The following is a 19,461-nucleotide window of genomic DNA, read 5'->3' as shown; positions in this document are numbered from 1 at the left end:
TTAATGAGTTAGTCTCCTTAAATAAGAAAAAGATCATTTCCAGCTGCTTCCAAAGATGTACTGTACCATTTCTAGTGTCTTCCACATGTGTAACTGATTCATAAAGAGCAGCGTTTTCTACATAACAAAAAAATATTATCATTATTAGATGTGCAAAGGCAGAAAATCTTGAGCCTTTTTCAAAGTCTGATTAATACTGAATAAATAAATAAATAAAAACCACTGCTGTGAGATATATACACACATTCAAGTACAAACACTGAATGAGACTGTTGTGACTGTACCTGCAGCTCCCGTCCTCACATTAAGCGTAAACAGCACTCTGCTCTGGTTTATGATGCTTCCCTGTTAAGATGATCGAATCCACAAAAGAAAAATAATTAATACATTTTTAAACATTTCAAAAACAATTTTTCTACATTGTATATGTTTTGTGTACTCACGCTTATTAACAAAGTTTTCCAGTTCAATATTAGAGTAAATGACATCTGGGGGTTTATCTGCACCTGAAATGTTCATATTTTAGTTACACAATTGTAAACCAATGACATGGTGCCAGTTTCCTTAAATTCAAAGACTGTTTCATCTCTAGCTGCTCTGTGCTTTTCACATGATATACTGCACCAGTGTTTCAGTGGCTCACACATGAAAACCAACATGACACATTTTTCAAGGATAAGTGCAAAAACAGAAAAACCGTTTAGAGAGTTTCATTAGTTGTGTTTAAATCAACACCAGGACTATCAGATATTTTCAGACCATGAACCCATCATGATGTTACTGTTTGTGTTGTTCTGATATGAAACAATAACATTTGTGGATTCTTTCAGTTGAGTTAAAGATACAATCAGGTTATAAAATCCTGTTTGTTTCTGATCTTTTGTGCATGTAGTCAGTTGGTTATTTAGATGTTCGTCCAACTGGATTTTGATAAATGTTCTTTGAAAAACTGCTGAGCACAAACTGAACCTACGTCATGTAAAGATTAATGGAGATCTGGAAAGACCAGATGTGGGAAGACAAGTGTCCTACGGTCAGCTGCAGGGACAGTAGGGAGACCTCCCCCCTGTTGCTCCACCACCACAAGATGTTCCAGGATTAATGGAGCAAAACATCAATGAAGGGTGGCTCTCAGCTGATGACCCTTCAGCTGCCATGATGTCACTGTTGGAGGTGCGACAGGCAACAGTGTCTCGCAGGTGTCTTCCTGCCTGTGCTTCCTTTAAGGTCCCTGAATGGTTGACCCGGGTTTTGATGTTTTGGTTTCTCTGGTTTTCTATTATTGATAATTCTTGGTTTCATAGTTCTGTATTTTGTATTGTTGACATTCTGGCATTCTCGTATGATGTTATGTTTACATTCTGGTTATCTGTCTATTTGGTTAATGAGAGGTTGTTTATCCCCTTGTGTTCTCACTCTGTTCTTTCTCTCTGGTCTCCATGTTTTGTCTACTGTCTGCCTCAAACTCGTGTGTCTTAGTCCAGGTCTCAGTGTCAGTCATTTCCTGTTTTATTTTGGTCTCTGTTCTCGTCTGTATCTTGTGTCTAGTTTTACATCCACCCAAATCATTCTGTTAACCTCTTTTCCATTAGTAACTACTCAGGTCGGATCGCCACGGTTTTCAGGGTTTTCCATCAGGTCATAGTTCCTGTTGCCAGGTACTTTTTCAGTATTTACTCAGCCGGAGTTCCAAGCCATCCAAGGCGATCCCAAAATGTGACGTCATCAGCCTGCATCACACTGATTGGCTGGTCAGTGGCGTCACTCAATGACTTATGAGAGTATTTCATTGATGAAAATCAAAACCATTTTTGAAACCCAGCAATGAGGAAAACAGTTGCAAAAGCAACACCATGGTCCCAGAGTCAGACGGAAATTCACAGACTGAGCAGCAGGTATATCATCGCCTCAAAGTCTACCTTTGTTGTAGCGCGTGTGACGCATACTAATTACGTCATAGGATGCTCAACCACGTTGCTATGAGGATGACCACGCACATTAGGTGGTACTTGATTGTAATAGAAATCCAGTCAATCCGATTCGAATAGCTGTGAGTTGATCCAAGTAGGTGCTAATGGAAAAGGGGCATTAGTTGTCACTGTGTTCCCACCTGTTTCCCATCATCTCATTATCCTGTGTTTTATAGACTGACTCAATCTTCCTTTACTGTCACATCCTTCATCATAGTTTGTTTTCCTAAGATTGGTAGAAATTTGGTTTCTTAGTTTTTGTTTTTGTTTTATTTGGATTACTTTCCAAGTTCTGTGATAAAGTTGTGTTTTACTTTACTACCTGTGACAGATACTCAATGAAATGTCAATACTACTACTAATACTATGACTACGACTATGACTATTACTACTACTAATAATAACAAAAATAATAATAATAATAATAATAACAGTAAAGAGGCTCTTACACTTGAACTGTCTGCAGCGATACAACAAGAGCAGGAGAATAATAATGAGAGAGACTCCACAAACCAGTCCAACAATCAACCACACAGGAGATGAAGAGCTGTCAGCTCCTGATACAGTTACTGTAACAAAAACAGAAATTAATTAATAAATTATAATCTTATGAATAAATACATTTATAAAATAGAGCCAGGTGACTTTGAAAATTAAATCAGACAATCTAATGTTCCTTCTCAGTCATTGGTTTACAAAAATGCATCAACTGTTTTGATCCTGCTCACCTTTAACTGACATCCAGCTCTGTGCTGACTCTCTTCCTGAGTACTGACACTTGTAGAAACCTTCATCAGACTTTGACACTGCAGAGATCTTCAGCTCCCCTCGGGTATCATTTTGAATAAGTTTGTCATTGTGATAGAAAAACACATTGGAAAGTATTTTTTGTGTTCTCAAACTGCAGCTCAGACTAACAGAAGCTCCCTCAGTCACAGGATGAACAGGACTCACCAGGATAGGATCATTACCATCATCTGTGACACAATCACACACAATTGTTTCAGTCACATCAGCTGGTGCACACTTTTAGAAAAAGCTGACAAACAATAATAAGAACAGATTGTACAAATGTTTTCATCATGAAGATCTGATCTTGTATATTTAAAAACTGCTGTATGTCATATATTTTTCCCACATGAAATTACTCACATACAGCAAAACTGGGACAAATGTTCACGTGATGTCTAAATCATTCAAATCCATGAAGTAAATGTATAATAACATACTCTGTACAGTGATGTTGACTGCACTGCTGAACTCTCCTGATCCAGACTCACACCAGTACACTGCAGTATCTGACTTTGATGTGTTGATGTTACATGTGGATCCAGTCATTCTCCTACAGTCAGAGTACAGTCGGCCGTCCTCAGAGAACTTCCTCACTCTCCACTCAGTGAAGTTTCCCTCACAGGTCAGTGAGACAGAGTCAGAGGTGAAGTGTTGCACTCTGTCAGGACTCACTGTGAGAGACGCTGCTGAATGAACATCTGGAAACAACATGCAGTGAAGAGACAAAGCTCACAGATGTTAGGATTCAAAATATCACAGTGAAAATATTCTTTTGCTTTAATGTTTAAAGGTCAGTGCTAAAAGACACAATGTTTGTATAATTTTCACCTTCAATCCTAAACCAAAAAAACCCCATCAATTTACATTTTTTTGCTGTTGCATTACTTGAAAAAAGATAGAGAGAATCAAACTGACCTGCAGACCAGACAAACTTTGGTTGACTGTGATCAGTGTGATACTCTGGGTCTCCTCTTCCAGCTCTGCACACATATCCTGCTGTGTGTGTCTGTCCATGAATGATGTTGGAGTTGTTTGCAGTCCAATTGCCATCAGGTAGCAGCTCATAACTGGAGGATTTCTCTGATAGATCAGGAACAGCTTTATACCAGTAGAAGCTCCATCCTGCAGACGGATGTTCAACCTCACAGTTCAGAGTTACTGAGGCTCCAGGACTCAGCCATGATGGAGACACAGTGAGGACAGGACGGGGTTTATCTGTTCAACAAAGATTTTCTCTCAATGTTTCGTCTCTTAACTCTGAATTCAATGTCACTAAAATGTTGACTCACAAATATTTATTATGAACTTTAAGAGTGAGACTATCTAAACATGTCAAATATCTCAACATGTACGAATAAAAACACATTTTTACAAACTGTTTCTATTTCCAGGTGTTCTGATATCAAAAGTTATTTTAAGGTAGACTGTCTTCTTGGATTCGTAAATGTTTAAATATGCAATTGTAACTCTCTGGTGCCACCTTAAAAACTGTAGTTGGTAATAGGACATGATGTCGTCAGTAAACAGGATGTAAGTCTGTGAATTAAGGAGAAGGCATGTGCAGCATGGTGGCCTTAGCCAGATAAATCCAGTGGCATCCACATACATCCTATGCCTTTGGTAGCATTGTGGGTATGTATAGACTTGTTTTATGTGCATGTATAGACCATTTTCTTTCAAGTAAGTTCATTTTTCTGTAAGTTTAATGATGAAACCAATCTTATGCAGTTTACGCTAGCAATCGCTTATGGAGCTAGTTAAAGGGGAACGACAAACAAATTGGAGGCATTCATTACAGCAAGAGTTGTTAAAATCATGATTTGATGTTTGTATTTGAGTTAAAAAGGGAAGTACTTCATATGAACATTGCATGTTGACTTATATTAAAAAACTGGGTTAATATATTTTCATCGTTATATATATGTACATGGTGAATAAGTACAGTGATTATGCCTTGTACTGTTTGTTACATTTTCACCTTTCCCTGTGTCAATAAACCTGTGAACCGGGAATCGTGTAGTCAGAGTCTTGATGTGGGGAAGGAGTTTAGCTGACTGCCCAACCATAGCAGAGGCAGTACACCAGCTTAAATGAACTATGACTCTACTTACTGTCAGAAACTGTCAGTGTGACTGAATCACTCCACTCTGTTTTATGCTGTGAACTTTTCATTCTGCCCTTACAGCGATAGTTTCCACTGTTGGATGATGAAGCAGATCTAATCCTGTATTCATTTTGATTTGGAGCTTTTATCCTGCTGTTTGTTTCCCACTCATAATCCCACTCAGTGTCTCCTTTCAGTCTTATTTGACACAGTCCAGTTCAAGAATTGCTCAACATCATAATCCCAAACAGGTTAAACAAATATGATGCTGTTGTGTGTTCATCTAAATGCTGAATCGTGAATTTATTCTACATTGTTCTTTAAACCCAAAATCAAAACTTCACTTATTCCCTGTTGTACTCTGTGTAGTAAAATGGGTTTCCTCTTCTTCCTCTGCACGAAGGAAGAGACCTTCCTGTGAGACACTGATTTGTCCACTCGAGTTGAAAATTGCAAGGCAGTAATTCTATCATGACTCACAAAGATCACTCAGTGTGAGCTCCAATGTGAATTTTTAATATTTAATTCACTGTTTCTGGAATATATTTGTTATAATAATAGTAAATGTTATACTTGAAGTGTGACATAATTTACTGATCAGACTCTGGAAGAATCAGATCTTCTACTGCAGAGAAATGAACACTTTCTAATCCTAAATACATTTAGTGGATATATTTTATGTACTTTGATTTTGTCTAAGAGTTAATGTCAATAAGAATAATAATGTAAATGGAGAAAAATGATAAATCATATCAGCACCAGCCAAATCTTTAAATAAAATTAGGCCATTTTACAGTTTTAAGTCTCAGCCAGACTTTTTCCAAATTTTCTATTTAAAAAAAAAAAAAGTGTGTCTAGCAATCCATTTAAAAATAAATTTAGGCTAAAAAAAAAATGAACTAACTGCACCATAATACAGTAAGTTGCTGGAATAGGTAAAACTCCACATGTGGAGCCATAGGAAAAAAAAATGCTCAGATACTCAGAAGAGAAACCAGTGCATATAGAAATGAAGGAGAAGAAGAATAAAAGGAGGAAGAAATAAATAATAAATTAGACTAATACATAATTTTTTCTTAGTGGATGTGCTAAGACAGGTTCACCATCTGTACAGTAGATGTTGATAGGGCAGATAAGAAAGATGATGCTGTGATACACATTGTTCTGTACTGGATCTTTCACTGTGAATACTTTTATTCAACAAAGAAAAAAACAGTACTTTTATTGCCATCTGAAAGTTGAGCAACACTAAGATAGCTAGAAAGCTGTATCATAGAATAAGCCTTTTTATTTTTATTTTTTACCTATTATAGATGAAACATCTCCAACTTACATGACACAGTCAGTGTGATGATATCACTCCACTCTGAGAAGAAATAGTCCCTTCTGCCCGGCAGCTGTATCCTCCACTGTCAGACTCAGTAACTGTGATTCTGTGTTCATTGGATGTTGGAGGTGTGTTTAACTTGGCTGCTCTCCATTCATACGTCCACTGAGCTCCTTCACCTCCCTGAATCTCACATCTGACAGTGACTGTCTCACCGCTGTATATCTGAGGCCAGGATGGCTGCAGGGTCACAGTGGGCTTATTGAGACCTGTTCACAGAAAAATATTCATAAAATAGAAACAAAATCAACAGAGAAATATTAAGATATGTATTTCATAATAATGGTAAATTTGTTGTTTTATAGTTAGGAATGGACCTGCACAAAAAAAAAAAGATCATTTTGTGTTCATTTAACAGATGGAGAAAAACAGTGAGACCGTGAGGAGAGACTGTATGAGTATATGACTGCCTTTTCTGGTGCCACTGTGGCTGTGGGTTTATCTGCTCTTATGAAAAGCACATATACATACATATACACACATATACTACCAGACAAAAGTTGGACACATGTTCTTATTTAAAGGTTTTCTTTATTTTCATGACTATTTACACTGTAGATTCTCACAAGACATAGGCCACCCTCACTTCAATTACTGCTTTACACACTCATTCTCTCAATGACCTTCATGATGTTGTCACCTGAAATGGTTTTCCAACAGTCTTGAAGGAGTTCACAGAGATGATGAGAAATATCAAACGATCAAACACAAGAAACACAAGCCGGATGGGATGGCACATCGCTGCACGATGCTGTGATAACCACGCTGGTTCAGTGTGCCTTTTTGAATAAATCCCCAACAGTGTCACCAACAAAGCAGCCCCACACCATCACACCTCCTCCTCTATGCTTCACAGTGGGAACCATGCATGTAGAGACCATCTTTTTACCTTCCCTGCGTCACACAAAGACACAGCAGGTCGAACCAAACATCTCAAATTTTGACTCATCAAACCAAAGCACAGATTCCCACTGGTCTAATGTCCATTCCTTGAGTTTCATGGTCCAAACAAATCTGTTCTACTTGTTGCTTTTCCCTAGTCGTGGTTTCTTAGCAGATATTTGACCATAAAAGCCCGATTTGCACAGTCTCCTCTGGACAGTTGATGTAGAGACGTGTCTGCTACTGAAACTCTGTGTGACATTTATCTGGGCTCTAATCTAAGTTGCTGTTAACTTGTGATTTCTGAGGCTGGTGACTGGGATGAATTTATCCTCAGCAGCAGAGGTGACTCTTGGTCTTCCTTTCCTGGGGTGGTCCTCATGTGAGCCAGTTTCATTGTAGCATTTGATGGTGTCTGTGACTGCACTTGTGACACATTCAAAGTTTTAGCAGTTTCCAGACTGACTAAAGTTCTTAAAGTAATGATGGACTGTCGCTTCTCTTTATTTAGGTGATTGGTTCTTGCTATAGTATAAATTTCAACAGTTGTCAAATAGGGCTGTCAGCTGTGTACCAACCTGACTTCTGCACAACTGATGGTCTCAACCCCGTTAAGAAGGCAAGAAATTCCACAGATAAACCCTGACACGGCACAGCTGTGAAGTGAAAACCATTTCAGGTGACGACATCATGAAGCTCACTGAGAGAAGGCCAAGGGTTTGCAGCGCTATAAACAAATCAAGGGTTGGCTACTTTGAGGAATCTAAAATATAAAACATATATTTTTTATGATTTTTTTCTTTGATACATAATTCTATATACCTTCCTTCATATCTTTGATATCTTGAATTGTATGAATCTACAATTTTGTCTGACTAACAATGGAACATGCTTTGTAGACCATTGAATTCATCCTGTGCTGACCATTATGACATTTGTCAAATGGAGATCACACAACAAACATGACTTACTTGATACTGACAATGTGAAGGCTTCACTCCACTCTGTTGAAGAATATGAGTCATCTCTGCGTCGACTCTTACACATGTAGTCTCCACTGCTGGACTCAGAAACTCTGAATGTCACATCATTATTGTGTGTCCACTGTGTGGGTGTCCTGGGTCCTCTCCATTCATACTCCCACTCAGTGGTTTCACCTCCTTCCTGCACCTCACATGTCAGAGTGATCGTCTCACCTCTGAATATCTGAGGCCAGTTGGGTTGTTGTTTTACAACAACTTTATTGGAAACTGTTTACACATATTAACAGTTGAGATACAAATAGAAACATGAAATCAACACAGAAAACTTCACATTGTATGTTTGATAATCATGAGTGAATGTATATTTCAAACTAAATGACTGAACTCACTGGTTTTCTCAATGGTGACATCATCACTTATATCAGTGTAGTAAACTGGGTTTCTCTTGTTCCTCTGCAGCGGTAGATTCCTCCTTGAGATACTCTGATATCTCTGTTTTGTTGATCTCTGATTTGAACTTCAGAGGTTCTTTGGGTTCGTCTGAACCACTCATATTTCCATCCATCAGAGCTCTGCACAGAGCAGGTCAGTGTCACACTGCCCCCTACTGGTATGATAGTTGTTCCTGCTGTCAGTGTGGCTCTGGGTTTATCTGCCATTAATTTGCAGGAAAAAGTAGAATAGATTGTCACTTGTCTCAGGAAGATATTTCTTACAGTACTGACCACACTTTAAATATTCACTGAGTAGTTTTGTATAAATTAGTAATTGCAAATCAGACATATTAGACTGTGTTACAAAATCAAATTCCCGCTGATTTATTACCTGCCTATATTATTTAATTTCCTCCTCGCCCTCTGCGGACAGTCTATCTTTCAAGTTCGTGTCCTCTACCAGAGGCCTGGGAGCTTGAGGGTCTTGCGCAGTATCTTTCCTGTTTCTAGAACTGCGCTCTTCTGGACAGAGATCTTGGATGTTGGTTCCTGGGATCTGCTGGAGCCACTCGCCTAGCTTGGGATCACTGCACCTAGCGCTCCGATTACCTCTGGGACCCCTGTTACCTGCACCTTCCACATCTTCTCAAGCTCTTCTCTGAGCCCTTGTTACTTTTCCATCTTCTCATGTTCCTTCTTCCTGATGTTGCTGTCATTCGGTATCACTACGTCTATCACTAAGGCCGTCTTCTTCTGCTTATCTACCACCACTATGTCCGGTTGGTTAGCCACCACCATTTTGTGCAGCTGTAACTGGAAGTCCCACAGGATCTTAGCTCGGTCATTGGTCTACAATGTTCCCTCTAATTTTTCATGTGTCTGAGCGAACACACAAACTCCCTGAGCGATCCCTTGGACCACTGTGAGCGACAGCAGACGTGTGCACTGTGGTCACGCCAGCATCTAATCCATACAGGTTACATGGTTTATTAAAATAATCAAATTACAGCATTTACATTTATATTAGACTACTTTTAATTAACTGCTTTAGCCCACTTACAATGAAAATTAAAAAAAAAATATTGTTCATGACCTGTGTAGTATGTTAACACTATTGGAAGTAAAATAACTTAAACTCCAATTTAAAAACACAACTTTTTATTTATTTTTTTATAAAGCTCTGACTTGTATTATAAGTCTGTGGTCTGGGAGAGAGTCCTGTAACTCTGTCTGTAAAATACAGTAAATAATGACCAATGTTGGGCAATTAATTATATACTTACTTCTTCAAAAAAGTAACTGAGTTATGCAAACAAAGTGTTTTGCAGCTGTTTACCTAAAAATGCAGCCAAGTTTTTTCAAATAAACATTTCAAACTATTTACAGAACAATCAGCTGTTCTGCATCAAATTTGATGCCACACAAATTATTTGTGCCACTCCAAAAATAATTTCTGTCCACTATGAGATAAAGGAGAACAACAGCCTGATACCTGCAGGCCTGACAACAGGAGATGTATCACTCCTGTAACACCTGTAACATTCAGCAGCCGCCTCATTGTTCTGACACACACAAGAAAACTATTGACTACACTACACACTAACTACACACTAACTACACAAGATAACACACTAACTTTAGACTCCAAGCATGCTAAACATCGCAAATCTCTCACATCTCATAACACCGCAGTCACTCCTAAAAATTCCCCACTTCCTGGAAAACTAAGTGTCATGCTGCCATATAATTTTTGATTGGTCGACATGGTACATTTTTCCACCAATAGCAAAAGGTGGGGTTTTTGGTTTTGTCTTTGCTCACAGGCGGAGAGTGCTTTCGAGAGTTTTCCTTATAAAGCGCCGTTTTACCGCTTTCTTCCCGCAGTAAATATAAACAACGACAGTATTAAGGAAGAAAACCAAACATTGCAAATATTTTTATCATAACTCTGGCTTTACGTGGCCTATCAACACAATTTAAAAACTGGTATAAAGTCCACACTTTTTCCATCAATTTTTCCGTCGGTCCTGCTCACATCTCCAATGGTTGTACACGTTGTCATTAACGTGGCTTCACTCCACATCGCTTTGCTAGCTAAAACACCGTTGTCGGCACATAAGGATGCTGTCATAGCCTGCTGACGACGTTGATTAGCCGCAGATATATCTGAATGTGAATCGCATTATTGGCTGGAGCAGCCAGTCACTGGCCACTTACTGACTCACACTGCAAAACAGAATGAATTGTTAACGTATTTATTTTAATTTCAATTCAGGTTAGATTTCTTTTTTGTGCACAACGCAGTTTTTCTGTGGGCAGAGACCGTGCCAGCAGTGCGCAATTGTGCATGCGTGCAGCTTAGGGGGAACATTGGTGGTCTCCCAGTTTGACCTGAGGGCTTCTAGGCCATACTCGGCACAGATGTTTCTGTATACTATGCCCGCCACTTCGTTATGGCGTTCCATGTATGCCCTGCCTGCTAGCATCTTGCACCCTGCTGTTATGTGCTGGATTGTCTCAGGAGCATCTTTACACAGCCTGCACCTGGGGTCTTGCCTGATGTGGCAGACCCCAGCCTCTATGGATCTTGTGTTCTGAGTTTGTGCCTGTGCTGCCCTGATTAGTGCCTCTGTGTTGTCTTTCAGTCCAACTTTGTCCAGCCACTGGTAGGACTTCTGGATGTCAGCCACTTCCTCTATCTGCCAGTTGTACATAATGTGCAGATACTATACTATATTTTCATCCTATTTATTTATGTCATTACTGTCCTCAGGTGATGGAGCAGCAGGTCAGCATTGGCGTCTCTATACCAGCTGAAAGTTCATGACACAAAGTGGTGACAAACTGTCTACAATGAGGCTACTATCAGCTGCAGCTCTTTGTCTGACTAACAATGGAACATGCTTTGTAGACCATTGAATTCATCCTGTGCTGACCATTATGACATTTGTCAAATGGAGATCACACAACAAACATGACTTACTTGATCCTGACAATGTGAAGGCTTCACTCCACTCTGTTGAAGAATATGAGTCATCTCTGCGCCGACTCTTACACATGTAGTCTCCACTGCTGGACTCAGAAACTCTGAATGTCACATCATTATTGTGTGTCCACTGTGTGGGTGTCCTGGGTCCTCTCCATTCATACTCCCACTCAGTGGTTTCACCTCCTTCCTGCACCTCACATGTCAGAGTGATCGCCTCACCTCTGAATATCTGAGGCCAGTTGGGTTGTTGTTTTACAACAACTTTATTGGAAACTGTTTACACATATTAACAGTTGAGATACAAATAGAAACATGAAATCAACACAGAAAACTTAACATTGTATGTTTGATAATCATGAGTGAATGTATATTTCAAACTAAATGACTGAACTCACTGGTTTTCTCAATGGTGACATCATCACTTATATCAGTGTAGTAAACTGGGTTTCCTCTTGTTCCTCTACAGCGGTAGATTCCTCCTTGAGATACTCTGATATCTCTGTTTTGTTGATCTCTGATTTGAACTTCAGAGGTTCTTTGGGTTCGCTCTGAACCACTCATATTTCCATCCATCAGAGCTCTGCACAGAGCAGGTCAGTGTCACACTGCCCCTACTGGTATGATAGTTGTTCCTGCTGTCAGTGTGGCCCTGGGTTTATCTGCCATTAATTTGCAGGAAAAGTAGAATAGATTGTCACTTGTCTCAGGAAGATATTTCTTACAGTACTGATCACACTTTAAATATTCACTGAGTAGTTTTGTATAAATTAGTAATTGCAAATCAGACATATTAGACTGTGTTACAAAATCAAATTCCCGCTGATTTATTACCTGCCTATATTATATAATTTCCTCCTCGCCCTCTGCGGACAGTCTATCTTTCAAGTTCGTGTCCTCTACCAGAGGCCTGGGAGCTTGAGGGTCTTGCAGTATCTTTCCTGTTTCTAGAACTGCACTCTTCTGGACAGAGATCTTGGATGTTGGTTCCTGGGATCTGCTGGAGCCACTCGCCTAGCTTGGGATCACTGCACCTAGCGCTCCGATTACCTCTGGGACCCCTGTTACCTGCACCTTCCACATCTTCTCAAGCTCTTCTCTAAGCCCCTTGTTACTTTTCCATCTTCTCATGTTCCTTCTTCCTGATGTTGCTGTCATTCGGTATCACCACGCTCTATCACTAAGGGCCGTCTTCTTCTGCTTATCTACCACCACTATGTCCGGTTGGTTAGCCACCACCATTTTGTGCAGCTGTAACTGGAAGTCCCACAGGATCTTAGCTCGGTCATTGGTCTACAATGTTCCTCTAATTTTTCATGTGTCTGAGCGAACACACAAACTCCCTGAGCGATCCCTTGGACCACTGTGAGCGACAGCAGACGTGTGCACTGTGGTCACGCCAGCATCTAATCCATACAGGTTACATGGTTTATTAAAATAATCAAATTACAGCATTTACATTTATATTAGACTACTTTTAATTAACTGCTTTAGCCCACTTACAATGAAAATTAAAAAAAATATTGTTCATGACCTGTGTAGTATGTTAACACTATTGGAAGTAAAATAACTTAAACTCCAATTTTAAAAACACAACTTTTTATTTATTTTTTTTATAAAGCTCTGACTTGTATTATAAGTCTGTGGTCTGGGAGAGAGTCCTGTAACTCTGTCTGTAAAATACAGTAAATAATGACCAATGTTGGGCAATTAATTATATAGTTACTTCTTCAAAAAAGTAACTGAGTTATGCAAACAAAGTGTTTTGCAGCTGTTTACCTAAAAATGCAGCCAAGTTTTTTCAAATAAACATTTCAAACTATTTACAGAACAATCAGCTGTTCTGCATCAAATTTGATGCCACACAAATTATTTGTGCCACTCCAAAAAATAATTTCTGTCCACTATGAGATAAAGGAGAACAACAGCCTGATACCTGCAGGCCTGACAACAGGAGATGTATCACTCCTGTAACACCTGTAACATTCAGCAGCCGCCTCATTGTTCTGACACACACAAGAAAACTATTGACTACACTACACACTAACTACACACTAACTACACAAGATAACACACTAACTTTAGACTCCAAGCATGCTAAACATCGCAAATCTCTCACATCTCATAACACCGCAGTCACTCCTAAAAATTCCCCACTTCCTGGAAAACTAAGTGTCATGCTGCCATATAATTTTTGATTGGTCGACATGGTACATTTTTCCACCAATAGCAAAAGGTGGGGTTTTTGGTTTTGTCTTTGCTCACAGGCGGAGAGTGCTTTCGAGAGTTTTCCTTATAAAATGCTGTTTTTACCGTTTCTTCCCGCAGTAAATATAAACAACGACAGTATTAAGGAAGAAAACCAAACATTGCAAATATTTTTATCATAACTCTGGTTTTACGTGGCCTATCAACACAATTTAAAAACTGGTATAAAGTCCACACTTTTTCCATCAATTTTTCCGTCGGTCCTGCTCACATCTCCAATGGTTGTACACGTTGTCACTAACGTGGCTTCACTCCACATCGCTTTGCTAGCTAAAACACCGGTGTCGGCACATAAGGATGCTGTCATAGCCTGCTGACGACATTGATTAGCCGCGTATATACGAATGTGAATCGCATTATTGGCTGGAGCAGCCAGTCACTGGCCACTTACTGACTCACACTGCAAAACAGAATGAATTGTTAACGTATTTATTTTAATTTCAATTCAGGTTAGATTTCTTTTTTCTGCACAACGCAGTTTTTCTGTGGGCAGAGATCGTGCCAGCAGTGCGCAATTGTGCATGCGTGCAGCTTAGGGGGAACATTGGTGGTCTCCCAGTTTGACCTGAGGGCTTCTAGGCCATACTCGGCACAGATGTTTCTGTATACTATGCCCGCCACTTCGTTATGGCGTTCCATGTATGCCCTGCCTGCTAGCATCTTGCACCCTGCTGTTATGTGCTGGATTGTCTCAGGAGCATCTTTACACAGCCTGCACCTGGGGTCTTGCCTGATGTGGCAGACCCCAGCCTCTATGGATCCTGTGTTCTGAGTTTGTGCCTGTGCTGCCCTGATTAGTGCCTCTGTGTTGTCTTTCAGTCCAACTTTGTCCAGCCACTGGTAGGACTTCTGGATGTCAGCCACTTCCTCTATCTGCCAGTTGTACATAATGTGCAGATACTATACTATATTTTCATCCTATTTATTTATGTCATTACTGTCCTCAGGTGATGGAGCAGCAGGTCAGCATTGGCGTCTCTATACCAGCTGAAAGTTGATGACACAGTGGTGACAAACTGTCTACAATGAGGCTACTATCAGCTGCAGCTCTTTGTCTGACTAACAATGGAACATGCTTTGTAGACCATTGAATTATCCTGTGCTGACCATTATGACATTTGTCAAATGGAGATCACACAACAAACATGACTTACTTGATCCTGACAATGTGAAGGCTTCACTCCACTCTGTTGAAGAATATGAGTCATCTCTGCGCCGACTCTCACACATGTAGTCTCCACTGCTGGACTCAGAAACTCTGAATGTCACATCATTATTGTGTGTCCACTGTGTGGGTGTGCTGGGTCCTCTCCATTCATACTCCCACTCAGTGGTTTCACCTCCTTCCTGCACCTCACATGTCAGAGTGATCGCCTCACCTCTGAATATCTGAGGCCAGTTGGGTTGTTGTTTTACAACAACTTTATTGGAAACTGTTTACACATATTAACAGTTGAGATACAAATAGAAACATGAAATCAACACAGAAAACTTCACATTGTATGTTTGATAATCATGAGTGAATGTATATTTCAAACTAAATGACTGAACTCACTGGTTTTCTCAATGGTGACATCATCACTTATATCAGTGTAGTAAACTGGGTTTCCTCTTGTTCCTCTGCAGCGGTAGATTCCTCCTTGAGATACTCTGATATCTCTGTTTTGTTGACCTCTGATTTGAACTTCAGAGGTTCTTTGGGTTCGTCTGAACCACTCATATTTCCATCCATCAGAGCTCTGCACAGAGCAGGTCAGTGTCACACTGCCCCTACTGGCATGATTGTTGTTCCTGCTGTCAGTGTGGCCCTGGGTTTATCTGCCATTAATTTGCAGGAAAAAGTAGAATAGATTGTCATTTTTCTCAGGAATAAATTTCTTACAGTACTGATCACACTTTAAATATTCACTTTTAGTAGAAATGACTAATTACTCTGCATGTGACATATTGGACTGTGTTACAAAATCAAACTCGCTCTGATTTATTATTGATTGAAAGAGAAATATCAGATAAAACAGTTTTAAATTTCTCATCACATCTGTTTCCTTTTCATTAATATTTTAATAGTTTCAGTGCACTGAACAACATCTTTTATTTCTGTTGGAGTCTGGTGAGTGTTATCATGAATTTTCAATGTAAAATGTTATTTAGCAGTTGTCGTGGGTCTATGAATTATTTAAAATGGAAACATTAAATCAATGAAAATAACTTCCAGTCAGTTTGAATGTGGGAATTTTGCCACTGATGGCCGACCATAAGTGTTCAGTGCAACGCGTTCTATCTTCCTTTTCCCAAACAATCACTTTGAATATGTTTTTGATAGTAGTTAAAATACTAAAACACCACTATTAATAGTTCTATTTTAATATAGTGCTATTAAAATAGTACTATTTAAATAGTAAAATGACTTTATAAACTCTGATGAGGACACAGTCTAGGTATAAGAATGATAAACCTCTCCCACACTCCAAAAGAAATAGTTCACCTACTAATCAGAAGGTTAGTGGTTCGATCCCTGGCTCCTCCAGTCTGCATGTCGAGCACTCAGTTTAGAGAAAGTATGTGATTGGGTGAATATGGCATGCTGTACAGAGCACTTTGAGTAATCTGGGAGAGTAGAAAACTGCTGTGCAAGAATCAGTTTATTCACTATTTGAACAGAGTTTCGTTCTGTTACCTTTGCACTACTATGTTCCAGCACATGTTGTTACTACATGGCTTGCTTAAGGTACACATTAGGCTGACATCTGGGGCCAGAGCTGAAACTGTTCTGGGCCTGCAGTGTGTCTGCAACTGGCCCGTGGCTGCACAGAACTTACACATGGCCCACATATCGCAAAGAATGGTGGCCCAGAACAGGTTTGCCACTCTCGATAGAGGACATTGAATAACATCTACCAATTGAACCACGATTATAGAGTTCTGGTTGATTGGAGCTGGCTCAGACCTGGAATTATCGAAGAACAAGAAGCGGCTTCAGCTGTTCAAAATCCCACAAGGCTGGCCGACATATGATAGACGATGGGCAGGGCTGTGAGTACACAGACTGTGTTTATTGAACATAATATGGATAAGATCTTGGAGAAGAAGAACGGAATTGAGACACCTGGTGACCAGTGACAGACATTAGACCAACTGTAAAATTGGATGCAGTTTGTTCGTACTAAACAACACAACTACCATCTTCATCTCATGCGGCCCCCTGACGCCAGCTGGATGCTCAAGGCAAAAGCTGGACGGAATAACAAAAATTCTCCTTAGTTAACAAGACTGTTGTGACTTTCTCCCCTCCTTCAACACCACCCACGTCGACACAAGATTGTTGACTTTTGCCTAACCGGGTGAAGGGACACTTTCTCTCCGCTGAACATGGAACACACACACACACACACACATAAGCATGTACACTGACACACACACACACACACCCCCACCCCTCCAAACACCTTGAACCTTATGTCTTCTATCTTGTGAGATGTGATGATTCATGTGCTGAGGTGGGTTTTTTCTGTTCTCAAACTGATCTCCCTGTTGGAGCTCAGTCTGGGGAGAGTTCTTTTTTCTCCTCGTCTTTCCTCACGTTGTGCATTTTCCATTGTTATACCTCTCTGACCTGTCTTCCCCATGATGTTTGTGTAATGTATGTATGGTCGGAAGGGTAAGATGGCGCTGGCACAGCTGGCAGCCTTAACCCAATTTCCTCGGGATGAATAAAGTATTATCAATCAATCAATCTACAGTGTATTAAAAATATTGTATGTGTTGTAATGATATGGAACAATAACCTTTGTTTTGTTGATCAATCAATCAATCAATCAATCAATATTACAGGCTGTGCTTGAGTTTTTAAATAAGCTGATGTAAATGTAAACAATAAAACATTAAATGTCAGCATGAATCATGGTCCAACTCACATGAAACTGTCAGTGTGAAGGCATCACTCCATCCTGTTAAGAGATAGTCACTGCTACCCCGACATCTGTAGTCTCCACTGTGAGACACTGAAACTGTGCTGATCCTGTATTCACTGGATGTTGGAGGGCTGTTTGTGTTGGGTGCTGTCCATTCATATTTCCACACCTTTCCTTCACCTCCCTGAATCTCACATCTGAGAGTGATTGTCTCACCAGTGAATATCTGAGACCAGCTGTGCTGCAGTTTCACATCGATCCTGTTACGAACTAACAAAGAAAAACATGCAGAAGCAGGTTTTTTATCATAATTATTTTAATGCTGATTTGTTGTGCAGGAATGTTTAAAAGCAACTAAAATATTATATAGTACTTGTATAATATAATATAATATAATGATTCTTTCAGTGTGCAGACACTAAGCCGTTTGACCCAAGTACTTTAACATTTTGATAAACCTCTGTAGCTGACTCTGCTTTGGTTCCTCCACAAGATGATTGAAAAAAAAGAAAGTTTCTTTTAAAATGTCTGAAAGTTCAAAGTTTTGATATAACAAGCTTAAAATCTTAATTGTAAATCTCAAACAAAACAGATGAATCAATTTGAAATGATTACATTTTACTTTTCTGTTCAGATCAATAACTTTTGACATCATTTCTCCAGTGATTAGACTGCATGTGACATGATTTAATAATTTCAATAACAAGCAATTATATTTTTGGTAATCAAATTTTTAAATCTGTAATATTAATTAGAAGAAGAATGAACTCCTCACTCTATGCCTGCACAGACGTTGTTGTTTTGTTGCAAATTAAATGTTTAAACTCACCAGTTTGCTGAACTGTGATGTCACTGCTGTCCTCTGTGTAGTAAACTGGATCTCCTCTCCCTCCTCTGCAGTGGTACAGACCTCCTTTTGAGACACTAATACCTCTGTTTGCTTCATTTCCTCTCATGAGCTGAGCTTTAGAAGAGACTGAATCACGTCTGAACCAGTCAAACTTCCAGCCAGCAGAGCCCTCCACAGAGCAGTTCAGTGTCACACTGCCCCCTGCTGGTATGATTGAACTGTGTGCTGTCAGTGTGGCTCTGGGTTTACTTGCTGTTGAAGAAACAAAATAAGTAAAATATAAAATCATTATCAAGAATAAATTTGTTACAGTACTAACTTTAAACACGAGTCATTTATCAACAAACATCAACCATTTATTAATAACCCTGCATGTGACACATTAGACTGTTTAACAAACTAAAGATTTCACTGATTTATCATTCTCTTATCAAACTGTCATCTCTGTACATTCCTCTTTACATTGCTGATATTTTAAGAGCCTCCATGGTGTCTCTGCTTTCTGTTTGCACAGTGAGAAAAACTGTTGTCCTGAGCTGCCTGCAGACAGCTGGATCATTGTTGGAGTTTTCCTGTTAAGACAGATGTAAACATGAAAACATTAAATGTCAGCATGAATCATGGTCCAACTTACATGAAACTGTCAGTCTGAAGGCATCACTCCATCCTGTTAAGAGATAGTCACTGCTACCCGACATCTGTAGTCTCCACTGTGGGACACTGAAACTGTGCTGATCCTGTATTCACTGGATGTTGAGGGCTGTTTGTGTTGGGTGCTGTCCATTCATATTTCCACACCTTTCCTTCACCTCCTGAATCTCACATCTGAGAGTGATTGTCTCACCAGTGAATATCTGAGACCAGCTGTGCTGCAGTTTCACAGCAGCCAAAACT

General features: G+C 39.6%; 1 protein-coding gene across 2 annotated transcripts in view; it reads right to left on the bottom strand.

The window, feature by feature from the left end:
* The window catches only part of LOC120439136 (basement membrane-specific heparan sulfate proteoglycan core protein-like), an 88,779-nt gene that overhangs the window by 21,419 nt on the left and 47,899 nt on the right, over nt 1–19,461 (bottom strand). For both annotated transcript variants that reach the window (XM_039609861.1, XM_039609862.1), the window contains exons 5-6: nt 18,547–18,819; nt 17,721–17,987 (exon numbers count right to left, since the gene is read on the bottom strand). In XM_039609861.1, the coding sequence (XP_039465795.1) occupies nt 17,721–17,987; nt 18,547–18,819 (540 nt within the window). The remainder of the gene's footprint in view (nt 1–17,720; nt 17,988–18,546; nt 18,820–19,461) is intronic.

This window comes from Oreochromis aureus, linkage group 3 (assembly GCF_013358895.1).
Source record: "Oreochromis aureus strain Israel breed Guangdong linkage group 3, ZZ_aureus, whole genome shotgun sequence".
NCBI lineage: Eukaryota > Metazoa > Chordata > Actinopteri > Cichliformes > Cichlidae > Oreochromis > Oreochromis aureus.
This window is presented reverse-complemented; position numbering and strand designations above follow the sequence as displayed.